The sequence below is a fragment of the Chelonia mydas genome, chromosome 21 (assembly GCF_015237465.2).
Source record: "Chelonia mydas isolate rCheMyd1 chromosome 21, rCheMyd1.pri.v2, whole genome shotgun sequence".
NCBI classification, from domain to species: domain Eukaryota; kingdom Metazoa; phylum Chordata; order Testudines; family Cheloniidae; genus Chelonia; species Chelonia mydas.
The window spans coordinates 7483424-7510201 of record NC_051261.2 but is presented as its reverse complement, the minus strand read 5'-3'; the positions used below and the strand labels follow the sequence as shown (position 1 = coordinate 7510201).

General features: G+C 43.0%; 1 protein-coding gene across 50 annotated transcripts in view; it reads left to right on the top strand.

Annotated features, from left to right (window-relative positions):
• Window positions 1-26778, top strand: part of NFASC (neurofascin) — a 180599-nt gene that overhangs the window by 51928 nt on the left and 101893 nt on the right. For all 50 annotated transcript variants that reach the window (XM_043533572.1, XM_043533563.1, XM_043533561.1 and 47 more), the window contains exons 2-3: window positions 1307-1393; window positions 26374-26558. In XM_043533572.1, coding sequence (XP_043389507.1) covers window positions 26465-26558 — 94 coding nt within the window. In that variant the 5' untranslated portion in view covers window positions 1307-1393; window positions 26374-26464. The remainder of the gene's footprint in view (window positions 1-1306; window positions 1394-26373; window positions 26559-26778) is intronic.

Here is a 26778-nt window from a genome sequence, read left to right as displayed (position 1 = left end):
TCAGTTCTGTGCTTCCGTTTGCCAGAAGAATACTGGCCACTTGGAAAGGAGTTGAGAGAATAAAATTATCAGGGGACTGAATGGATTGAGTTTGAGGGGAGGTTAAAGGAGCAAAATATGTGCATTTTGCCAAAACCATAATTAAATTGGTTGGGGATGAGGGGAACATGAATTTATATAAATACTTGAAGGGTATTGTGGGAGATGGGATTGTTTAGTTCGGTACAAAGAAGTAAAACAAGGAGGAATGGGAAAGAGGGGAAATTTAGACTGAATGGGGAGGTGGGAAATCCTGACAGTGAGCAGGATTAAGCTGTGAAGTTGTCTTCTCTGGGAAGTACTGGACTCTGCTTTGCTTGGGACTTTTACACCTCATTTGGGCAAAATACTAATAAATGTACTGAAGGGAACAATCCTAAGGGAGAAGAAGTGCGTTATCTAATTGACAAAACCTATCTATTATATCTGTGATCCCATGATTTAGAGCCAGCCATAGAGGGAGTGGCTCATCACATCATCTTAAGGTTGCTTTTTTGACATGTATGTTCTAAGCTCTGTGAAGCAAAGATGCTAATGTTAAATCTTTGTAAGGTTTGTCCTTTTTACATGGTTTCTGTTTTGGGGGTCAAATTCTGCTCTCAGTTATTCCAGATTTGCATCCCCCATGTAGCTCCATCCACTCTTTACTGTGTCAAATGCTTGCTGTTTGAGAAACTAATTTAAAAAAAAAAAAAAGTCTTCTCAGGAAAAGCAATCCAATTGCACAATTACATAAAAGTTGCCCCAAAATCTCAGATCCCAAGAGGGGAAATATTCCAAAGAAGACTCTTACACTTACATGCTTAAAAAGCATGATTTTAACCCAAGGCAAAACATCAAATATTGCACTGATGACTTGCACTGATGAACCTGAGGGCAGAATCTGACGTTCTGAAAATTTGCCTTGATGTTTTGCAATAATGTACAAATGTGCTCATGGTCTGTGACTAGTTAAAATGTGATGGAGATCAAGAGGCTAAAGCCAAGATTTCAGTTGTAACTAGTGATTTTTTTCAAGTGCCGTAGCTTTGTGATGCCTAACCAGAAACACCTTTCGAAGGGGTCCTGATTTTGGGGTGGGGGTGCTCAGCACCCTCTGAAAATTGGGCCCCTTTAAGGTGTCTCAGTTTGGGCGTCGGAAATCACTAGTTGCTTTTAAAAATCATGGCTTAAAAATTCTAGAGAACTCTTAGAAAACTTATAAAAGGTAATGTACAGATTCTTTACAAATCATTCATTCATTCTGATTTTTGTGTCCCCTCCCCAGCCCCATTTTCCATAGGCTGAATAATAGTCACCTGAAATCTTTAAGACAAGCAACAAGTATTTAAGAGACCAAGGATACAGTGTTAAGGTAAGACACAGCACCTCGCTTATTTCAGTCATAACCAAGTTAGTTTGAATTGAACTTCATACTGGTTAACAAACTAGAGAAGCTAACCCTGGGCACAAGGCTAACTGTGGCTACGGCTGCTGTCCAAACCAAACCCCCGAGTAAAGTCCTAGTGTGACAGTCAGCACACCCGGGATTGAACCAGGGACCTCCAGAACTAAATGCATGAGTTGCTACAGCTAGAGAGAGACAGTTTAGGGCGATTTTGAACAACTCCTATCCTCTGAGGATTGGCCACAAACAGGAGGACCTGTAACACACACTCACCAATGGCTTTCACTAGCTCTCCAAAAAGAAATATGAATCCTGATCTGAATTTTATAGATGATCCCCCAGCTTTATATCAACAGCACAATGAAAACCTCAGATCTTGAACACTCCTCATCCTGGAGGTGTTCTCGCTTTCCATTTGATTCTAAATTTAGTGACTTGAGCCTCTGTCCAATTAAAGACAGTGAAAAATTTGGGGACTAAAATAATGATTCCAAAGCTACTTTGATTGTCTGTATGCCTTATTCCCCTTTTCTTCCTGGTTGGTGAAAATAGTACTGAAATAATTGCATTACTTTGGTGGAAAACGTGTTTAGCTGCTTACCGAATTCAAGAGTAGTCTATGATAACTTAATTAACTTATTCCATCGGCCAAAGAAAAGCTCAGTAAATCAGTTTAATATTTACCCAACTTGTTTCCTATCTTAATTAAGTGTGTGTGGATCTTTAACAGCATTGGAAACTCTGGTGCAGAGATCCGACTCTGGGATTGGTCAGCTTTGATGTGGGCAAATACCGAGAATAGATGCATCCCCAGCTCACCTAACTTGAGCTTGTTGTGACGTGGTTGCTTCTATCCAGAGTTGCTACTGTCCAGACACTAAAACAGAAGAGCCAGCAAGCGGCACGCACTCCATGTGTCAGTTTCAGTGTCTGGAAAGCAACATCACCTCCAGGCAGTGGCACAGCAGATCAGATCAGCTTCAGTTGTATCAGAATGCCCTTGGTTGAAATAAATAATCCATCTGGATTAGTCCTTCACTTCTTCAGAAAAAGGTTAATTTCTAGCCCTGCGTTTGAGCCCTACTTATGCTTTACGTGGCATGATTTAAAAAAAAAAATACTTTGACAATTGAATTAATGGCATGCTTTGACAGCAAGTGTCAGATCCTTTCACCAAAGGACATGGTTGATTTTCCAATATTTTAAATTATAAATCACAATTGGATGCTTTCCTAAAATATATGCTCTCCCTGAACCACAGAATATTAAGCATGATGTGGGAATCACTGGGTAGATATCTCTGGCCTATGTTATACAGAAGGTCAGACTCTATGATCAAAAATGGTTCTTTATTGCTGTGGGTGAAATCTTGGCCCCTTGCGGACTTTCACTGATTTCAGTGGGGTCAAGATTTCATTTTATGCGTCTCTGGTCTGATACTCGAGTCACAGCCTGTTTCTTGAATGAAGTAAGAGGATCTGCCCTTGTTGTGAGTGAATTACTTAAACAATCCTCCCAGCTCGTACAAAATAAAGGATAATAATAGCAGAAAAATATTATTAATAATCAAATGCCATCAAATCATCTTATATTACTTCAAACCTTAACTAAAAACCTCAGTACCCATTTGCAGTTGGTGAAATAATTTGAGAGCTCTTAACACAGCTCTGAAATCCAGCTATCTCTGGGGTGGAATACAATAACTGTTTAGCCATGCACAGGAACAGGAGGTGCAGAAGTAAATATCCACTTGAAAGTGCAATTTGGTTGACACTGTAGCTTCCTGAGATTAAATCTGACTGGGACACAAAGGTTAACACTCCTTCTCCTAAAGACAGTGCCCTGGGATCTTTACTGATCACTAGTGGTCAGGACCTTATGTTTGCATCTTCCCTGGAAGATGTAAGTATAAAGAACAGTGGAATTCAGGTTTCAGGGTAGCAGCCATGTTAGTCTGTATTCGCAAAAGGAAAAGGAGTACTTGTGGAATTCAGTTAGTCACCAAATAATTTCCTGGTTTATGAGTAGTCGGGAATTTTAACCCCTGGGCATCCACACAACGCAGCTTATGCAATTTTGCTTCATTAACCTTTTCCATCTGAACAGAGGGGAAACCTCACGCTCAGTGTCTGGCCCTGTATATTTGTGACATGTTACATCTTGTCATAGGCTGCTGTGATACAGCTGAGCAGATGCAATTTAACCTACGTGACACCACATGCAGGAGAATGTAAACTCTTCATGGGGCACACAGAGAAGAGCTGACTTTGGTGACAAACTGTCTCCTCATTTGCAGAGAAGCCATTATTATTGCCAGTATGAAAAGCAGTGTGGCCTGTGGGCGACCCCTTCATGTAGTCTGGGAAGTTTGGGAATTTAGGGCTTGTCTATATGAACAATTAGACTGCAGGATGCTGAGGTATCAATCTACCCCCACGCTAGCCTGCCATGGTTTAACTGACCGTATGCACCCGGGTGATATGCATTAATCATTGGCTAGAACACTTTGAGCTAGTCCCATTTCAAAGAGGAACTACATCAAAGCACTCTAACAAACTGTTAACGGTGCATCAGCAGGGACTACACCAGTGGTTCTCAACCCGTGGTACACAGAGGCCTTCCAGGGGTTACATCAACTCATCCAGATATCTGCCTAGTTTTACAACAGGCTACATAAAAAGCACTGGCGAAGTTGGTACAAACTAAAATTTCATACAGACAATGACTTGTTCATATTGCTCTATATACTATATACTGAAATGTAAGTACAATATGTACAGTCCAATTGATTTGTTTTATAATTATATGATGAAAATGAGAAAGTCAGCAATTTTTCAGCAATAGTGTGCTGTGACACTTTTTTGTATTTTTGTCTGATTTTGTAAGCAAGTAGCTCTTAAGTGAGGTGAAACTTGGGGTACACAAGATAAATCAGACTCCTGAAAGGGTTACCGTAGTCTGGAAAGGTTGAGAGCCACTGGTCTACCCGAACAGCTGGCTAGCGTGGGGTAGATTCACACCCCAGCTTACTGCAGTCTTATTATTTTGTGTAGACGAGCCCTGAGTCTCAGTTATAGCCTTGCTGGTATTGGAGTCTCCCAGGACTGTGGACAGAGAACGTGCAGTGGCATTCTGGCTTGCTGGTTCATATGAACACATGTTGTGTGGGACCTTAGGTATAAGGCTGGAGCCTAATGTCTTGTTGGAATGATAATGACACGGGCCTTCAGCAAGTCACCGAGAGCCTGGTATTTGGGAGTGATGAGCACTTGCAGTTCTCATTGCTTCTAAACGGAGTTGTGGGCGATCAGCACCGCTGGAAAAGCAGGCTCTTAACCTCTCTGCATTAGTTTGTCTATCTTGGGGGTTCATGTAACATCCATTGCCATAGTACCCGGGCACTGTTTCACCATATATAATATGGGGATGATGATACCTGCCGTGCTGAAGCATCACAAGAATGGCAAACGCAGCGTGTTAAGAGAACTATAATTCTCCTCTAACTGTAACATCCTCTGTTCCATCAGGCTGGATTTGGGTGGAGTTTTCTGCGTTGGTGGATACGATTTGACGATACTTTGCCTTTCCTAGCAAATTCCATCTGAGCATCTAATAGCACTTCCTGGATAGGAATGAATGAAGCATCACATAAGGCAGGTATTATCCCCAGTTTACAGATGGGGAAACTCAGGCAAAGAGTGAGGATGTGACTCGCCTCTGGTCACATAGTGAGTCAGAGTTAGAATTCGGTCTGTGGTTCCCAGTACCGTGTGGTTGGTCTACTAGAGCATGTCGCCTCTCTCTGGGTGTTGCTTCTGTTGGCTTTGCCTGTGATTATCAGCTGCTTGCTGCAAATCCCACAGGGCCCCGCGTGCTCGCCTTGAGAGGGAAAGTCTATGGAGGGGAGATGAAGTGAACTAGAGTATGAGTCCAGAAGGAGGAAGCCGGCTTTTCCAAAGCACTTGCTGTGTGAATTGTGTAACGACGGCTGTTCATAGTGATTGCAGTGTGTGATTAGCAATCTGCTAATCACCAGATGAGAGATGCTGCTTCCTCTGAGCTGAGGCGAACCAGGGGAGCATGCATACAAACATTAACAGTTTTTATGTGGAGGTGAGGGTTTTTGATCCTGCTATTTGCTCCACATTGTGGGGGAGTTTCCCTTCTATATAGTGCTGATGAAAGGTGCCAGGTTGCCAGTCCTAGGGGCCAAAGGCCTCTGTCCATCCACAGAGCATGGGCAGCAGCAGAGAAAAATTATCTGCATGCTGTCCTGTCTATATGCCTCAAATGTCTTTAAATGGTCCAAGAAGGGAGCTCCGTCTCCATGATCCCGTCAATCCCTTGCATCTCTGCTGAGACTGCAACAGTGCAGGTTTGTGGAGGAGCAATTAATGCCAGTTGTGGAAGCGATCTGTATGGTGTCATCTAGTCTATTGCAAATTGGACTAAGATCCACCAGATTCATTTCACGCAAGGGCCACTGGAAAGTCACAACTCAGTCACAACTTTCAGTCACTATCAAACCAGGGCTGGCTTAGAAATGATGACCTGAAGGTTAAAGATTCCACAGCCTCTCACCAATCCACTGAACCATCTATTCCTCTTTTGCTTTTCATAAAAGCTCGATGTACCTTATATGATGCAGTGTGATAACAGGGCAGGAACGTGGCCCATCAGTGGTGTGTAATTCCATCTGCTCTCTGTATGTGCTATGCTGCCCTTTAAGCACATCTCTCCTCAAACTCCCTTTGCAGTACTCCTTTAAAGTTACTCCTTGTTCTCCTTAAACAAGATTATAATAATAAACCAGATTACAATGTAGAGTGTGCCCCCCATAAGTAACAGTATAAATAGGCTTGATGGAATTTAATTTTTTTTCTGATTTCGACAGTTATCCATGTTTATTTTGTGTGTTTTTATTTTTACTTATTTAAATTTTCACACTTGTGCAAAATTATGAGGTTTCAGCATTTTCCCCCCCTATTTTTATTTATTTACATTTTCACCTTTGTGGGAAATTATGGGGGTCAGACAATGAGGGAATCAAGCAATAATTATATAAAGACAGACTTGACAGTCAAAAAGTTAAAGCTTTATAACTGTTAAAACACAAACTGTCAACATCACATGTCAAAACAGACAAAATAAATATCCTTAAATCAAACTCTAAAGTTCTCAAGCAGCTTTTTCACTTTCTTTTCCTATCTGTAAATTTTGATTATTATCGATGGAAATATTTTTGTTGGTTTGTGTGTGTACAATGAAATCAACATTTACCAATAACTATCTCATCCTTCTAAGCCTAAATATAAAGAAGAGCCCTAGACATCCCCAAATTGTCAAGAGATCATCTTGGTTGATTTCATTTCAAATGAAGGTTGAGTTTCCCAACCCATCTGCCTTAAATGCAACATTTATTGTCATTGAAAGGAAACCTGAATAAACTGTATTCTGTGACATACTTAATGGAAAACAAAAGGAACTTCCATGAATGATTTTTCTCACCACTTCCAAGTCCCACTGATGAAACGAGGAGATGTCAAACAAGCATATAGGGAGAGGCTTTGTCCGCGGACGGTGGGAGATGGAGTTTGGTTTGCTCATTAGTAGAGCTGTTTCAACAAGGTGCCCCTGCTACTACAGGAAATTGCCCTGAAAATCTGCTGATCAACTGTCAGATTGAGAATTCCCAGCAGGTACTGTGCTTTCATAACTATGAAGCATTGGGTTTTTCTTGTTAGCATCCTTCAGTCAACGAAGTCCAAATCATCTCTCTCCACGGAATGTTTTCATGTGTTAAGTCAAGTTCTGCTGTTGGTAACAGAGCTATAAAGCTAGAGTAATTCCTTCTGTTGACGATCTCATGGTTAAGGCAATGGACTGCTACTCAGGTGATCTCAGTGTAGTTCCCATCTCTGCCACATTGCTTGTGTGGCCAGTGGCAAGTAACTTAACCTCGCTGTGTTGCGATTCCCTGTGACAGACTGATAATATCCTGAATGAGCTTTATTGAAGTACGTTTAGCATCTTTGGAGTTGATTGTATTACAGATACAAATGTTTAGGAGCTATTGTGAGGTTGCATGGAACTTCTTTAGCAGGAAGACAAGATAAATGCTATCTCTGGAAGGCATTAGGAGATTCAGTGGTCTTTTTGGAACAATATGTCTGAAGTGGATTTCCTTGGAAGTTACCTTGAGGTGAGGGGAATGCAAATTCTTCCCCTCTGCAGCCAACCTTTTGAAGGTTTCAGCCTTTTGAAGATACATCCTGCGAGAAGAGACCCATTGTATACTAAATACCTGCTTCTGGGAATTCCATATTCAAGACCCCTGATCTGTATAAAAGGTGGACTAAACTTGCCATGAGTGTGCTTCTTTTGAGCTGAAGCTGTGATGAATTTGTAACCACAAGGAAACCCCTAAGGTGGGGTGCTGAAAGACTTCTCCTGCCAGAGCCCATGTTAGAGTTGGGGTGAACTCTGGTAAGCTTATTAGAATTTGTGTAGGTTCTGTTGTTGTTTTCAGTGTTTTGGTTTTTTTTTTCTGTAGTGCCTTTTACCTTAAGAATGAAGTACGCTTGTTTAGAAAGAGCTGTGAGGTAATGTATATCTGTCGCCACCACTCATGCTACGGGGGTAGCAGGACACTCAGTCTCAGAGGCGTGGTATGAGGATAAATCCATTAATGTTTGTGAGGTGCTCAGATGTGACAATGGTGGATAAGTACCTAGACAAAAAGGAAAGGAGTACTTGTGGCACCTTAGGGACTAACAAATTTATTTGAGCATAAGCTTTTGTGAGCTACAGCTCGCTTCATCGGATGCATTCAGCTGTAGCTCACGAAAGCTTACGCTCAAATAAATTTGTTAGTCTCTAAGGTGCCAAAAGTACTCCTTTTCTTTTTGCGGATACAGACTAACACGGCTGCTACTCTGAAACCTACCTAGACAGAGAGACCTTAAGTGAAGTTGCCCCACGCTATAGTGTGACTCAGAGATTCGTAAGGAAACCGATTACATTATAAAACTGTTACCTTGACTATCGGACTTGTATAACAAGGCTGATAAATTCCAAAGCTGCGAGCTACAGCCACTGCCTTGAGTATCAGCAAGTCAGATTATTCAGTTCCTCCTGCCTTTTTTTAAATAGTGGTAGTAGTAATAATAATTAAAAGCTGTGTGCATTTGTGTGCAAATTTTTATACATACAGCTCGCAGGGCATGAGCTACTCGTAATCCCCCCCAATGGATATGCATGCATGCCGCAGGGATGCTACAAAGTGTGAGATAGAGAAGAGGGTGCAATGTACTGTGAAATAACACGGAGAAGTGGTGCGAGGAACCAATGGCCGCGAGGAACAGCTTCTGTTTCCCTATGCCTTATTTCCGGGAGCAGGTTGGAAACTGAGCAGTAGAGGCTATTGATTTTAATACAAAATACATTGATCTATCTTGGGTTTTCTATAAGGCCTAAACCAGTAGTGTCTAAGCTGCCTGCTTTATATACCAAGAGGAGTGTTTGGACGTGAGTGAGAGAGGTTATCTTGACTTCCCCTGCGAGGCAGTGCAAGTGTTGGTTTGTAAAAAGCACGAACTTGTGAGCAGATATCCAGAGAGTTCAAGTGAGCGGAGACCAGTCAAACCTTACCTGCTTTAAGTGGCATCTACACTTCTCTTCTGCTGAGGTGTGTGTGTGTTAGTCCTCTGGCTGTAGTTATCTGCAGTGTCGTTCTAAAAGCATTTCTCTGATCATGAGAGCTAGCGTTCTTTCTGATTACAGGCATTCCCTCTTTATAGTACACTGAGACCATGATGCACACTTCTTTAGTGACAGAGCCCTTATTTGCTACGTTTGCACGCCTCCCCCTTTTTTGTGTTCCGCTTTTGCTCAACAAACCGGGGGGGGGGAGGCAAAAGAGAGAACAAATTAAGATAGCTGAGTTGGTGTGTGGCCTGTGAGTAGAACATGCCAGGATGCCCACAATAGCCCCAGATTTGGCATCATGGCTTGGACTTAGTGTTGACTGAGATCCCTGCCTCTCTGTGTGTTACTTTATTGTTGCAGCAGAACAAACTGATTTTATGAAACAAAGCCCCACTCAACTTTAAGCAACTCTGAAACTACTGCTCACACCTAGTACACGTTACTATGTTTCCTGATTGGGTCTCACAGGGTGTAAATCAGCATAGCTCCATTGCCTTCAGTGGAGCTATGTGGATTTATACCAGCTGAAGATTTGGCCCAATAATAAGAGTAGCAGTGTTATTAACAAGACAATACCAATAATTATTCTGCAGGCATTCTCCTTATCCCAGGGCACGTTTCAAACTCGTGCCATTGTATGCACAAGGTAAAAGGACAGGAAATTTTATGGAGGACAAGGGGGACAGAGTATGGAATAGAAGAAGAATTTTTTTCCTCTTGATAGCAGCCGAGAGGACTGTTAGAATTGGGTTACAATCAAAACTCCAAACATCAGCCTTTATATTGCCAAGCATTTTGGCATGCTCCGAGTAAGAGGCCTGATTCCTGCAATGTGCTGAGCACCCTCGGCTCTTGTTAACTTTGCTGGGGGATGAAAATGCTCAGCACCTCCATTGGATTGTATCCAGTATTTTACTTAGGGAATCATGCTGCGTGTGGGAAAAAGAATTGGCTGGGAGGAGGACGGGAAGCCATTAGAAAAGAATGACAATAGCGGCCACAGCGTAGGCTAGAGAGTTGGAATGGAAACTGGTAGCCCCCAGCTTGGGTACTGACATCTCCTGTGACCTTGTACAAGTCATCAAACCCATCAGTGCCTCAGTTTCCCCATTTTATGAAATTATCATGGTACCTATGGCAATTGCCATTTTAAAAGCCCACAGAATCCCATGCCCTTAGGGAAGAGTCCCATAGAATGTATTAAAAAATAACTTCCGTAGAACTCTCTAGAAGGGTTATAATTCTCTATGCTGTGTGTTTTTTTTAAAGCTTATAAAGAAGATGTAATTTTCTGTTGTGGTGTATGTTTTTACAGTTATATTATAGGTATATTCTGTATCCTAGTCTCTTGATGGTACTTTACCATAAGGTTTATGTCATATTCCAAATATAGGAAAAAACTGTGGTATCTAGCATACCACTGCATACAAACTGTTGCCTTTTTAAAGGTGACCACTGCACCTATCTCAAGGTTGGTTTGTACGGCTACATTAGCCGATGTTCCTAGAACCCTTTGACCTTCTCAGGCGGGAAGGAAAGAGTGGAGTGTCACCCATTGTTAAAGCTTCTGTAACTCTGAGGCACAAGGCAAGCTGGGAGTCCCTCGATGGCGAATCCCAACTCTGATAGTCTGGAAAGCTAAACACATCATCGTCTGCCTCATGTCCAAACAAATCCTAGCATCCTTTTGAAGCGGCAATGGGAATGGATGGAGTCGCTGGTGAATGGAGATTAAACATTTTAGAATAGCATGAACTGTGACACCCCCCAAAAAACCCGTTTCCTTGACCCCTTGATCTGTGTGGATTCCTTGATTGACAGCTGCAGCATATGGGTTCCTGTAGGAGGCTTCTCTCACCCGCAGAACAATGAAACAGATGGACAGCCTTCCAGGAGGGTTGAACAATAGCTGTCAGTGGGGGAGGTAGGGCTACTGTATACCAAGGTTCACCGCTCCAGCCATTGATTACAGCTCCACGGCATTGCAGATGGACTGCATCAGGCTGCTTCAGGCCCTTTGCTGAGACTAACCCAGTGGGGGAGACGGGACCTGGAGGAGGATAGGGGAGACAATGAGGGAAGAAGAGAGCTGAGGTATGAAATTTTAATGAGGAGTTAATTGCCAATTTCTCTCAGCAGGCCAGCATGCTGGTATAGCATCTGGGTGTAAAACTATAGGGTGTTGAAATCCGTATAACTCCAATATGGTTGGGATGGATAGTATTTTCTTTATCCCATGTAATTTTTGTCTTGCAGACTTTTCCTAACTTTACTCTAGTTTTTGGTTCCCAGCTTGTACCCTAACCCCTCGGCCAGTCTCTGTCAGGTCCAATTTGCTCAGCTTGGACACTAAGGGTCCCACAACTGCTTTTTCTAAAAGTAGGGATTATCCCCAGTGCCACTGTCCAAAAATTACATCCCTGCAGTGTTGTGCTGTGTGCCAGTTGCTGGCTGCCTTCCACCCTTGCATTTTACGATATAATTGTGTGGTATGTAGCACATTGGATCCCACCTGATGGAGGCTTCTAGGTGCTATAGCAATATAAATAGTTAATAATACTGGATATAATCTGCAAAATGCTTTGGGATTAAAGGTGCCCTACAGATATGAGCCTAAACCGTAACCTTTGGGTTCAAATCTGAACCTTGCAAAATTTGGGTGAGTTTGGAGCCGGCTGTTAGGTTTGACCCATTGGAGTGATCAGGCCCAGCCATAGAGATTGGATCCAAACATCTTGAGAAATTTCTCTTTTGGGAGAAGGTCTTTTGGGGTCTCTGGTTTGGGGTTAATCCCCAAGACGTGTAGAATAGGATTGTGAGGGGTGCGAGACCTTCCAGAGCTTTAAACTATGAAACGGGCTTCCCGGTGCAAACCTGTCTTTCGTACCCACCCACCCCCTAATGCTGGGCAGGGGAAAAGAGTGTTAGAGTTGCTAAAGGGATTTTGTAATGAAAGAAGAGAAATTACCTGTCTTTGTCTGGGTTTGTTTGTGACAATCACTGTGTTCTGAAGAACAATTATGAAAGCTGAATGTAACTTCAGAAACAAGTACACAGGGCTCCTCTCTCCTTTCTGAATAGAGAGGACAGAAAATGCTGCCCTTCCTAAGGGTTTCAGATAGCTGCTGTCTGGAGGAAGGGTACTCTCTGCTCCAGTTAGACCTACAGGATAAAAGTTTCAAAAGATCCTTTCCCCTTTCCCCATATCTGCTATGTAGTGTGCTGATACTGCTATACATTGACCCTGCCACCTGCACAATAATACAACAGATGTTTTAAGTGGCTTCTTAAAAATGCTTGTAGGGATTCACACGTTCAGAAAGAATTGGTTTGTGTGTGAGTATTCTATATTGTGGGGGATGGTGTACGTAGTATAGCTGTTAAAGTAGACAGGGTGTGTGTCTGTGTACATACATAATATAATATAATGAAGGATCTTATTCTGCCATCTTAAACCTCAGTCCTACAAATTGTTCCAGGGAGGCAGTTCTCACATGAACAGCTCACAGGATCGGGGCCCTAACAATCATCTTACATGCAAGTGATGGCTTTTAACGCAAGTGACAACAGGTTCTGTTACCGCCAAACAAAAGGAGAGGGCAGATTTACAACCTTGAAGTCAGCAACCCGGAAACCCAGCTAGCATATTACATGTTGGGGGGCGGGGGCAGTGACCGGGAATGGGAATAAAGCAGGAGAGGAAGAGAGACCCCAGAAAGTGGTTTTTCCGCCCCCCCCAACCCCCCCGCCCCTCTCTAGTTTTCATTAGGGAACTTTTTTTTTTTTTTAAACCATCAATTTACACTGCATAAAACTTAATGTTTTCCCTCATTTTAAAAGTGATGCCAAAGCACTGTTCTGTAATTGTCACTTTTTAAAATTATGTGAATGAAGCCCATAAAATGGTACGGTTAAGTGTCGTCTTGGGAACATTAGTAACAGGAGTTTTTTTAATTGCTATGAAGAATGTCCTGGTGGATCTGATGAGTTGATTTAAAAACAGTTCTCCACTGTGGGGTATTTTATTTATTTAACTTTATCATGGGATGATTTTTTTCCTTATTTTCAATTGTTGCTTTTTTTTGTTTTGCTCCAAATCGAGGGCCCAGTCCTGCAAAGAGCTATGCACCCTTTGTAGCCAAGGACTCCATCGAGAGTTCAGGATGCTTAGTGTTTTGCTCAGGCTACAAGGAAGGAATATGTTTTAATGAGAACGCACTAAGGCCCGATTTCAGTAAAGCACTTAAGCACATGCTTAACTTGATGTGAGTGGTCCCATTTTTCTTCCATGGAACTGCTCAGGTGCTTAAAGCTAAGTACCTGCTTAAGTGCTTTGAGACTCAATCCTGTTCTCATTGAAGCCAGTGCTAAATCTCCTATCGAGTTCATTGGGGCTGGATCAAGCCCTTGGTAAATAGGGATGAGGACTACTTATGGCCTGGGCTTTGCTGAATCTGGATGAAAGGCGATATTCCAAAGAGATATGGGCCTGAATTAAACCCCTAAAATCCAGGATATTCTAATCTTGGGACTGGTTGGAACCAAATCTGGATCTAGACTTTACTGCTTGGACCCAGCACTGATTCTCACTGAAAGTTGCATGTTTGCAGCAAGGGGAGACATTTTCACATGCAGTGCACCTTTCATTGTTGCTCAGCCACAGACTGTGTGCCTGCTTCGAATGGTTAATGTCTGACGCCCAAGGGGCGGGCATGAGCAGCCTGGCTGGAGAAGTAATGACCTATTTGAGTAGCATGTGGATCATGTTCTATTAATGATCAAAGCAAGTCCTAAGCCTCTCTTCTGGCCCTTCAGCTCTTTCTGCTGCCTTAGCTAGCCAATGATAGTTAAACATTCCCCTCCCATCTCTCTTGTCTCTGCATGAATAGAAGCTAGCTAGGAAACTTGCTCACACAGAGCAGATGGAAGTCTCAGGTTGCAGGGGTAGTGGGGGCGGAGAGAGAGGTTGGGCAGATTCATCAGGAAAGGGATGAAAGGTTTTCTAACTCAGCTGTCCAGAGACAGAGGAAAGAATAGATTCCTGTCATCTTGAGGCAGGCTGACCAAAGGTAGAATGTACAAAGAGCAGGTCGAAGGCTCTGATCTTCTACAGTTATCCTTTTAGTTTTCCCAGGCTGGGTGAGTGGACTGCTGCCTCTGAAATTAAATAGTGTCCTTGAATAACCTGTCTGAGAAAGTGAAGGGCAGGAACCTGCAGTCAAATACTTAGAACTATAATTCTTTTAAGAAGATCACGTGTGATGAAAATGCTGCAGTTACACAGCTCTGTGAGGGGTAGGGTGACCAGATGTCCCGATTTTATAGGGACAGTCCCGGTTTTTGGGTCTTTTTCTTATATAGGCTCCTATTACCCCCACCCTCATCCCGATTTTTCACATTTGCTGTCTGGTCACCCTAGTGGGGGAAAAAAAATTAAAGCTTGATTTTTTTCATTACTTTGTTACACTGAGAGAGTTTAAAAGTTGCCTCGACTTATTTCTCCTTTGCTACTAACTTGAGTTGTTTGCAGACATTCTGCTCAGTTTTGATCGTTGGTGTATAAATATTGTCTTTACCAAAGAAGATGAAACTTGAGAGCTTGTGAAACCGTTAGGAAAAGGTGCGCACTCTGAAACGAATTATAACAGTAAATGGGTTTGAAGTGTTTTTTCTGTATCATCTAATTAACTGACAGATTTTTACTAATAAAGAACTTTTACCCAGTCTTGAGACTGTGAGCTCCCCTAGGCAAAGACCGTCTTTGCATAACGCGCATTTTCAACTTAATAGTATCACCTAGACGCCGACCAGGTGTAGCTCCATTGTGCTAGGTGCTGTACAAACATATAGCAAATGACAATCGCTGCCTAGAGGAGCTTATATTGTTAGCACCAGGGCCGGCTCCAGGCACCAGTGAACCAAGCAGGTGCCTGGGGCGGCAATCCGCCCTTGGCAGCAGCAGGAATTCGGCGGCCGCTCCGTCACAGCGCGTTGCGTGCTTGGCGGCCATTCGGCAGCGGGGACACGACTCTTCGGTCGCTGGTGGCAATTCGGCGGCCGCACCATCGCTCCGCCTCCGTGTTTGGCGGGCAGGATTCTGCCTCCCCGTTCGGCAGCAAGTTTTTGGGTTTTTTTTTTTTCCCTTTGGGGCAGCAAAAACACTGGAGCCGACCCTGGTTAGCACTTATCCAATAGCAAATACTAAGCAAGGGGATCTTTCCTCTTTGATGCATATGCATATCAAGAGGTGAATAGACTCCTAAAATAATGGGCTAAACCTAAAGAGGCTGCACCTGCAACTCTCACCAACCTTGGGTCAATACGTCAGGGAATTGCGTTTATTGCCTTATGGAGCCAATTGAATCGTATTTGTCAGATAGTGTACTTGATTAACTTTATGATGGTTTTTGGAGAGCTCTCTTCATTTGTCCAGCTTGTTTTCCTTACAATAACTGATGTTTTAAAACCAACTTATTTTATCCATTTATTTTTAAAGAAGTACTAATTATCACTATTTTTGTACATTGCAATCCACTGATGCGCAGCTTTTGTTACTATAATGTCTGCAGCTTGCATGAAGTTTACTTTTAGACAGTATTCTGTGTACAACAGTACTTGAATCACAATTTCACGCATGCGAAATGTATGTATTTGGGGCTAAATATAACTGTATTCCTGTTTGCAGTGGTACACATGGACCAGTACTTTCCTGCATTAAGTATTCCCCAGAAAAAGAATAATGGGTTATATTTTTAGCTTGGGAAAGTGCACGTTCCCTGCTTGCAAATGCAATTTCCGCATGCTAAATGCACTGAGTAACTGCACCTCTACCTGATCTGCACTTACAATCAGTTGATTAGAGGAGCCATTTTTATATTTGTACCCACAACAGAACTGTGCAAAAAACACATGCAAATAACGCACTTTCAAATGCAAAGCCACCCTCCTGGAAACTCTTTTTATAAACCACCTATGCCAATATTTAAGGTATTCAATCCCTGCACTGGATACAGTGCAAGATTACACTGAAGTCAGCCAAGTTCTGTTCCTTACAATGACACTGATTGTGGAAACAAGGTGGGTGAGGAAATATCTTTTATTGGACCAACTTCTGTTGGTGAGAGATACAAGCTTTTGAGCTTACACAGTGCTTTTCTTCGGCTTATTGTGTCACTGGGGGAGTCATTTGACCTCTTGTTGCATCAGTATCCCTATCTATGTAATAGATAGGTTAATATGTACCTCATCTGGGTATTCTGAGAATTCTTTAATGTTTGTAAACACTTCAAAATGTTCATATAATATATATATAAGTGCAAACTATTTTTTGGAAGAAGGAGGATTTACTTGGACTAGAAGAAAGCACACATGGATGCACAGAATCTTTCCTCTGCCTTTTACAATAGGGTGGAATACCTACAATGCTGTGTTAGGATCCACTCACTGTCAGTTTATTTTGGGATGCAAAATATATAGTGGATGATAGGAAATCTCCTCCTGGATCCCATGTATCCTTTGTCATGACTGCTGCACACGAATAAAAAGCGTGGCTAATTTTGCTATGGGAAATGTTATTTCTGCTGTAAACTCTGTTGTCTGTATACCCATCACATGACCCTCAGCTGTAATGTGCACCTGTCTCCATAGAATGGTAATCGTTTCCATTGTTTGTATTCTCCTGGAGCAGGAACGTAGTCTCCCCATCTTGTGTGTCGCAGTTATCTCCATGTGTCCTTTCCCTTTTGGCTTCCTCTACTTTAATGTTTTACCACCTCCTTTCTCTGGGCAAACATTGTTAGGTTTTCAATAGAGATGGGCTCAAGCTGCAAGATGTAGATAGGCATGCAGATTTCAGAGGGTCTAAAGCAGATCTGTGTGAATTTGAGTCTTTGGATAGGGGCCATTTCTGGTTTTAAACAGGCCCTAGGAAGATTTCTTTTTAAATGGTTTTAAAAAGTTACTGTCAAATTTTTTACATATTTTACAACTGGCACCTTATCCACACCCTTTTCAGTGTTGATAACTGAAGTTATTAAATTTTTACTCTAATTGTCTCAATGTATGGCCCTTAATCACTCCTGCGTTTGTCTCAAATCAGAGAATGAGCGTAACGCTTCTGTTCCGATCAATTTCTCTGTCGAGCTCTCTGTCCCAGCATGGCACTAGTGAAACTGTTACTTGTTTTGGAATTACCTTTTCCCCTAAATTAATGGAAAAATTCTGTGAGGCTTCGGCTTCCTAGAAATTTATTCTGACATAACTTAAACTTGAAGCCAGACTTGATTGGAATGCCTCGTTAATGAATATTTTTAATTAAATCACTTTTTTTGTGTTTCAAAGGAGTAGTTATAGGGAAGTTGTGAGTAAGCAGCTAGGCACACACAATATACCTAAGGTTATACAGGTAAGTAAAGGATGCGAAAAGGAATTAAAACAAATATGGTCCCTGTGCATTATGATATTTGGTACAAAAAATCATTAGTAAAAAATACGTATGTGTTGTGGGAGGGAGGAAATGTACCCTGTTTGTAATGATCTCTTTTTAATCCTGCATAATTGAATTCCCATTTAGGTGTGTTGCATGATAGTAATAAACAATATGCAATCTTAATGCTAGGATGCATCTTTGTTGGGAGGCATAAAACATCATGCATCACAATGAAATGCCCATCCACTGCTTTTTCCTGTGTTATCACCTGGCCTGCACTTTCCTTCTGTACTTTTACTGGCCGACTGTACCCACTGTTTGCACTTGCCTTTCCCCTCTTTCTCTAATGGTGATCCAGAGGTGGCTGCTGCTTTGGGTGATAAAAGGGCTGCATGGTTCTGGTGCAGTGAAGGATGAGAAGTTTGTGCAAAATTGGCACAAATATATATGGATAAATAGGCCCTTTAAGTAGAAGGAGGATTCAAATGGTGCAGGGGGAAGAGCGGGAGAGAGAGGTGGTGGTGGCAGAACATCACCCCGTTGTGGCATGACATGGAATGTAACCTGGGAAATCCAAACATGATCGGTGGGATTAATCAATCATACATGAGCTGTTGCAATATGTGAAGCCAAATGCTGGAGCTTTGCAAATAAAACAGTGATGAGCTGTGTGTGTACTCAGAAAGAAAAGCCATGAAGCTCTATAGTGGAATCCGTGAATTTGAGGTTGGGAGATAGAGAGGAAGGAGCTTAATGTCTGATATTATTCACACTGAAGTCAATGGCAAATTTCCCTTTCACTGCAGTGAGGGAAGGATCAGCATTTTTAGCATGTTCATAGGAATGACATTGTACCCCTCCCCCACTTCCCCCCCGAACTGTACATTGCACTGAAAAGTCATGGGGGAGGGTTGCTATTGTTTTAAATACACTCTGATGGTAAAGGCATCTTTTCATCTGGAAAGAGTTCTGGAGTAAGGACTGTGGCAGATGGTGGTATTTGGGCTATCTTCTCCAATCTGGATTGAACAGCTTGTGACAGTCAATGCTGCAGTGTATCCCACTTTCTGGGTAGGAAAACACAGCACCAGCCAGTCTGAGACATGCACTTGTTCTGAACTCTGGAAGAGTATTTGGGGAAATGTAAAAAAATGTTCCATCTTGTTGTTGTTCTCGTTGGGTTGGAGAAGTGGTGCCGTGATACGGATGATGCTGGAGTCAGGGCTGTGCTTCCGTAGGTTAGATTCCTGTTTAATGGAATCAAAATCTTGCAAGAGCAGCTGATGTCATCAGATTTCTGCTGTTTTAAACCAGGATCTCGCAAACAGCAGATGGGATGTCTGGTCCAGTCTAATCTGGAACCGGAGATACAGAGTCTGGCTGCCTGGCCGTGTGCTGGCTTCCAAGATTTGGCCTAGGGGCTGAAAACTTGAGAAGATATAAGGCCACCCTACAGTGGAAATGACAGGAATTCCCAACCTCAAGCATGCCCCCTGCAATGGGGGACAATTGCTGAATTTTATGGGTCCTGGTTTTGCAGATGTAGCTTGGGTGGTGTCATGACCAGGATACCAGCCAACATGGCCAGCCCTGGGAAAGAGAGACTGTAATAGATTTAAGGTTTGTGGACTTGCTACACTTTTTTGATGGGATCCAAACCCTTTTAGTTTCACAGTGCAGTAGTGCTTCATAGTGATGTCTCACGCAATGTTGTGACCTAAAGGCTTGGTGCCATGACATGGAATTGAACTGTAATATGATGGGCTTATATTTTTGGTCCAGTAGCGAAGGTTAAAAAGCTCTAGGACGGAACTGAATGCGAGGAGGAGGAGGAGGAGCTCATAATCCCTTGCCTTAAGAGTAGCGAATTACCTGCCAGAGCCCCATTCTCAATTCATTTCCATCACGGCAATGTAATTGGGATGTTTCAAAAGTCTCCTGTTTAAAATTTCAACCCTTAGATTCCTTGAGTCAGCCAAAGAAGTGGATTTGAGACATTGGAGAGTCACGTGGCCAATAGCATCTCCATGTGTGCGCGCGTACGCCTGAATGCATCTCCATTCCTTTGCATTAGTGACATTCTCTCCACGCTTTCTGTCCCAGTGAGAGGAAAGGTTGTGACAATGTGGGCTGTGTTCTGCTCTGACATATAGCCGTGGGCATGCAGCAGCACTGTGTGTCCTGAACAACCCACCCACACGCACAAGCACGGCAGAAGTTTTGAGATGCACGGTGAGTCATGCCCACGTACCTCGGATAACAATGGGGCTCTCAGGGATCGTGGCTTTGATGCAGGTTTTGTGAATGTGGGGATAATTTTGGTGGTGTTTTCTTGTTTGTTGAGTGTTCCTGGAAGCGTTTGATGAACAGCTCTGGCAACACTGTGCAGCCTTTTTCCACGCAGTTCTCCGCATGCCACTTGATCCAGACGTGCAGTAACTTTAGCTGTACTTCAGTGCTCTGACAACACACTGTCATCCTTACTTGGAACACACCCCCTGGTACTCCTTACCCCTCCCCCCACTGACATAATTCTACCCATGCATCTCAGTCCAGAACTGTCATATAATTTGCTGGCTTCAGTGTACCATGGAAGTCTTGCACTGGTGCAATTTCTGACCCAGTTCCACAATGACTCTTTATTTCAAGTGTTTGTATTGCTACCTAGAGCTAGATCAGAAAATCCTGAGAGTGACTTGAAAAAAACCAAAACTAAACAACAAAACAAAATAAAAAACCTTTAATGATCTATAATCTGATTGGTGGAATTGGGACACAAAGGGGACTTACTGGTGTAGGCAGAGCTGCAGTCAGAGAACAGGGTTGCAATGCTCATAATGGAATCAGAACACTGGCCTGAGGAACGCAGTATTGCGAGCCCCAAATGTTCAAAAACCATAAATCCAGCTCCTCAAAAATCATGAGATCTAAATAATAATTTGAGGGGGGTGTTTTTGCCTTCTGATTTCTGAGCCTGTAGCATTCATATTTCTCAAGCTTTGCTTTGCAAGCACAAAGACTAGCAATTCTTTTTACTTTTTAAATGTAAGCAGAGATTCTCATCATCACAGGACTCCCAGAGCTGAAGCTTTAAGAAAACCACCAAATATGGGGAGACTTGTTTAAAAAATTGGGCACACTAGCAATAGGGGAAATAGAGGAAGGTGGAATCTGTACTTGCCTTTATAAGTGTCAGATACCCAGATACACAGCAACTGTATGCTGCAAATTTAGGTGATGACCCTGCAACTGGGTCTGCCTCCTGCGGCCTCCTGCACCCGTACAGAGACCCACTGAAGTGAGTCGGGCGCTGCGTAGTTCGGGTTATGAACCCAAGGAGAGCAGTTTGCAGGATTGGGGCATTAAAATCTTCAAGGCATCTGCTGCAGGAACAACCTAACAAATCCATAAGAAGTGCCGTACTGAAAATCCCTGGCTCTTACCTAGTGCTTTCAGATCTCAAAGCACTTTTTATAAAAGAGGTCAGCATCGTTATCCCCATTGTGCAGATGTGGAGACTGAGGCACAGGGAGGGGGAAGTATTTACTGAAGGTCACCCAGCAAGCCAGTAGCAGAGCAGGAAATCGAATCCAGTGTTCCTGAGTCCTAGTTCAGTGTTGTTGCCATTAGACCACGCTGCCTTGAATTTACCAGAGGTGGGAGTATATGTGACATTTAATGGGCCAAACACAGCTGATGTGTCACCATTGACAGCAGTGGAGTTACACCAGGAATGGATTGGGACCAGTATGCTTGTCATACTTGGAAAATTAAAGCATATTTCTTGTGGCTGGGATTTTCAGAGGCACTTAAGGAATTTAAATACCCAACTGCCTTGAATCCCAGTGACTGTCCATCTCCTCGCTCCCTTAAGAGTGTTTGAAATCCCAAGTGTTTAATCTTCTGTGAGATGATGATATTGATCCACTTGGACTTTCCCACTGTCATTCTGCTTAATAAACAACTTGGTAATGGGGGCCAATCAGTGCTTAATTTGTGCCAGGGCTGAGCACCAGCACCTCTAGGCTTGGCAGTTTATAGCCCTGGCACCTCTGCTTGCCACATCACTTATGAAAGTTAAAAAAAATTCCTTGAGCCCTGGCACCTCTTTCACTACAAAGTAAGCCCTAGGGCCAACACACTCCCTTTTAATTTGCTCTGAGGGTGAAATTCAATCCTGTGCAGGTGGCGCCAGACCTGCGCGTTGCTAGACCTGCCAGGGCTTTTTTAAAATTGGGCTTTTCTTGGTTTTTAGTTCTTTGGTGGGTAAAGATATCCTGCAGTGAATGCTGGGGTGGTGGGGGAGATTCCAGTTCCGTAAAAAAAAAACAAAAAACTTATCAGGCATGTGGAGAATGATTTTTCTCTTTTTTTTGCTGGAGGACCTTTGGTAGGTCTCAGATATTTGTTCATTGTGAGCTCTGTAACAGTTGCTGCTAACAAAGTTTGGAAGACCTATGCAACCTCATGCTTAAGGGTTTAAGATTATTTTTATTAGAGATTAGGAGGAGACCTGATGTGGAGGGCAGGTCATCCCATCACTGCCTCCTACAAGGTTTCTTACACCTCTGTAGGCTGCTGGTGCTGGCCAGGTCTTGAGACAGGATACTGGCCTCGATTGGACAAATGGGTCTCGTATGGTCTGGCAGTTATGTTCTTAACACCTTTTCTGAAGCCAGGAAGGTGGTGAGATCTCTGCAGAAGGGGTGAATTTCATAGGTGACTATGGCACAGTACTATGAAAGCCCTACATTTGAGAGCTTTCCTCTGAGAAAATGGTGGTAGCTCCCTGGGGCCAAATAATCCCATGCTATGTTGGAAGGAGGAGTGCTTTCAGTGGGAGTGGCTAGTACGTTGGTATCAGGCAGTACCAAGGCTGATGGAACACAACAGATTGCAGCGATGTGAGGGGAATGGAAAGATGGCTGTTCCTGTTGTTTACTAGTGTGTGTTTTTCAGTGGGGTTTTCCCACATGTACTGCCCCGTGCAAGCAGTTAGCAAATCAACTTAATCATAGGTCATAAATATTCTTCTGTTTCGCGGCTGCTTTTTCCTGCAGGCGGCTAGTCGTGGTATCTAGAACTACAGAAATTAGAGGTCATCCTCTCCATTGCCTGTGGCAGGATTGTTCCTTGTGGTGCATTCTCCAGGAGAGTGCAGTTTAGCTTTCAGTTCACCCAAGGATGAAGCCTCCCCCACTTCACTGGGGAGACTGGTCTGTGGATTAAACCCAGGCATCGCTCCCCCCCTTTTTTTTTCTTGATGGACTTTGCGTTTTACAACATTCAGGGACAGTTGAAGTCTTAGCAGCATCCAGCGGCTTATTTATCTGTCATGAATCTGGGCTTTCCTTGTCTGCCAAATGACCTGCCCTTGCACCACTCTCTCTTCTGGTAACACGCGGGGGGGAAAAAACCTTGTGCAAAGAGAGAGGAAATATCACATAGCAGAATATCTCCAGACTTATTTCTATTTGCTGCCCTGTCTTAATGTTGGGTAATAGCTAAGAGAGGACTTTCTGCACATCTGCCACTGAGGCCCAATATTTATAACACTATTAAAGACACCATCATAACTCAGGCATGACGTAATCTCCGATGAATTACGAAAGCCCAGTGAAAAAGATAATTTATCCTCCTTTGCCTTGTCTTTTAATCCATGTTACTGATTTTTAAAAAAACACGGGTGGGGTTGAAATGTTTCACATTGTGAAAACGCTAGAGGGTGTTGGATTTGTTGATGTGACAGTGTATGGTTGCATCTCACAGATGTACCCTGTGTGCCTCAAAAGACTCTCTTATGTATGGGAAGATGAAGCAGAACTAAATGGCTATTATGCTGAGCCGAATTCTGCCACCATTTATATCCGGGCAACCCAGATGGCTTCAGTATGATTCTTAGGTGTGACTGGAGGGAGAGGAGGAAATTTGTCTGTGAAGGCTCAAACGTTGAAGTGCTCAGTCCCTTCTCAGGCAAAATTTCCCCGAGTTTCTGTAGGAGTTTCCATTGATTCCCAAAATGTCCCTGAGGGCATGCTCTAGAAAGCACTAATCAGAAGTCTGCCAGTTCCAGGTGTAGCAGTAGAAGTTATTCTGAACTGCAGCAGCCCTAACTGGAGCAGGTTTTAAAATCCACTCATTTAAAAAACCATTAGAAAGGCTCCCATAAACTGAGTATGCGCAATGCCCCTCTGCAGGGCAGGAGCTGCATATGTGCAAGAATCTCTGCAGCAGTGCTTCGCACCATCTGTTTGGGTGCCTTTCTACTCATGCAGTGGTTCAATGCCAGGCCTAAGCACTGCTTATGTCCTCTAAACAGGAGTGGTGCATAGCCCCCTGTGCTGGGCCTCTGCACAAGGGGGCGGATTTTCCTGTTTTGAAGTCTGATTTAGCTCCCAATGAAGTTAAGGGAGTTTTTCCATCCCCTTTAATGGGAGTAAGATCAGGCCCTTACTCTTTATACTTGTCAACCACAGGTGGGCCAGTTCTTTCTTCCCCTCTGTCTGTACAACTCACATTGGAGTTACTGAGAGCTCTGCTTGCCTGTCAGAGGGCAGAACTGGGCCTATTGACTTCCGTAAGAGGGCTGTTAGGGAAGACAGGATTTATCTCATGAGTAAAACTCCACTGTGTGTCATAAGCATGATAAGAAGAGGGCCATGTGGTGTAGTGTTTAGAACAAAGGAGTAGGAGCCAGAAGGCTCCCAGTTAAGACATTGACTCACTGCCATGACCCCAAGCAAGTCTCTTGACCTTCAGTAGCTCGGCCAGTCCAGCTGGAAAATTGAGTAAAAAGCAGAAAGCTTCCTGACACAGAGGTGCTACAGCTGAGCTCAGCTTTCCTTGATCCATAAATGACCAAAAATCTTCCTGTTATCTTGTAACATACTGTATAGTATTAACACCGCATAGTGGAAGAAGAATAATTGTTACTGTCAATCAACTCTGCTGAAGTACATTGCATGGGATTTCATTAGAGCTTCGAACTGTTCCCAGCATAGCTTTCTTCAGTGAAATGTAGCACTTTTTTGATATTCACAAATCAACATGGATTTTTATTTATTTATTTAATGTGGTTGGTTGAGGGGTTTTGGTAGGGGGAGGGGTTGTTTGGGGGTATTTTTGAGGCATCTTCTGTATTTTTACACAGCCTTTAAAGAAGAAAAATCCTGTTGGTTTTCCTTCACACAGTTGTTGGTTTCACTCTTCTTTATTCACTAGTTCTGAGTAACTTACAATTAGTCACCAGGCACAGCATGATGTTCCTGTTTCCATCCTGAAATGAATATCCGATTTCTCAGTATTATTCCTGATCAGAGTTGAGTTAGGATGAATGTTTGTGAAGAAAATTATCAGTGGGATTGTGAACATAACAAACCTGAGTTTGGTATCTAATTCGTCAGGGTTTGTGAAAATTGTTTGCCGCTATTCAACTATCTCTAGACTTCTCAAAAGAGTAACTGAGTACAAACAGAATGGTTTCCTTGAAGCGTTTGGAATTCTCTTACTTTGGATTTTGACCATTCCTTGGGTTTTGAATTTTAAGTACAGTGGACATATGCTACAGTGATAGTTTGCACGATCCTCTCTCTGATACTCAGGACCATATTTTCAAGAGTTCAGTACTCACCGTTTAGCCATAAAGGTCACAACAGGAGCTGCTGGCTGCCCAACTGTTTGGTGCAGATTAGAACTCGTGGGTGCTGGGCACTTGAAAATCTGTCCCCCGTATTTCTGAGTGACTCCATTAAGGTGCTCTAAGGCCCCGATCCTGCAGTTGGATCCATGCATAAGGCATCAGGGCTAGTCAGTGTAGATCCGATTGCAGGAGCACAGTCTGCTTTTGGTTCAGTGTATATCTTTGGGAACTATTCCTTGGTTGCATACAGAGAGGATGCTTTAGTTAAGCTGCTCCAGATTTGTACCCTTGTAATGGAGAGCAGAATTTGATCACTGATGCGTTTTTTTAAAAGGTGCTCCAGGTTTTAAATCTGTGTATTTTATTATCTCTGGCTAGGGCAGTTCTTATAGCAGATTAGGCAACGCCTATTAAAGGGGGATTCTGCTGCAAGATTGGAGGTGCGGATTCCTTGACTATCAAATTATTTATGAGGAGCAGCGTGATCTGATGGAGCACAGGCCAGGAAGCCAGGACTTCTAGAGTTCTAATCCTGGCTCTGACGCTGACTCATGGTGTGGCCTTGGACCTGTGTCTGCTTTCCCCCACCTGTAAAGTGGGGAAGTTGTGACTAACCTATCTCATGGGAGGGGGGTGTTGTGAAGATGAAGTAGTGACTGTTGATGTAAAGCACTTTGAATAGATTAGATTCTAAATCTTGACAGGTTTCAGAGTAGCAGCCGTGTTACTCTGTATTCGCAAAAAGAAAAGGAGGACTTGTGACACCTTAGAGACTAACCAATTTATTTGAGCATAAGCTGTAGCTCACGAAAGCTTATGCTCAAATAAATTTGTTAGTCTCTAAGGTGCCACAAGTACTCCTTTTCTTTTTTCTAAATCTTGAGTTCATGTACATCTTTCCGAGTATTCTGATTGTATGTCATCAAATGACTGGGAGTCAGCGAAGATGCAAGAGGACTCTGTCGGGCTAACATCTCTGGAGTGCTCAGATATTAAGACTGTAAGCCCTTTGGGGCAAAACCCTTCTCTTACTATGTGTATGTACAGTGCCTAGCACGATGGGACTCAGATCTTTCATTGGAGCCTCTAGGAGCTACCCCAATAGAAAACGAGGAATACAGAGCGCTCTATAATCAGCTCATTAATTTGTGGCTTGTGTTTTTTTTTTTGCAGTTAAGAATCCGAGGAGTACAGCTACTGTGGCAAGAGGCCAGCCTGCCTTGTTGAAGGAAAGTGGAAGCATAGTACTATCCAAACATTCAAAATGGTAATGCAACAGTACCTCCTAACCTATTCAGGAGTAGTGTTTGCTCTGTACCTTCATCATGTCATCAGAGCCATCGAAGTTCCCCTGGATCGTAAGTTTCTAGATTTATTTTCAGCTTTCTCTAAAAATCTCCATTCGGGGAGCCATGTGGTGTAATGGTTGTAGCGAAGGACTCAGGAGCCAGAGCGACCCTGGGTTTTCCAGTCTGGGCTGAGCCATTCATTCACTATGTGACCTTGGGCAAGTCTCTTGAGCTCTTTGTGCTTTAGGTAACTTTATTGGCTAAAGATTGGAAACTGCAGTGAATGCTG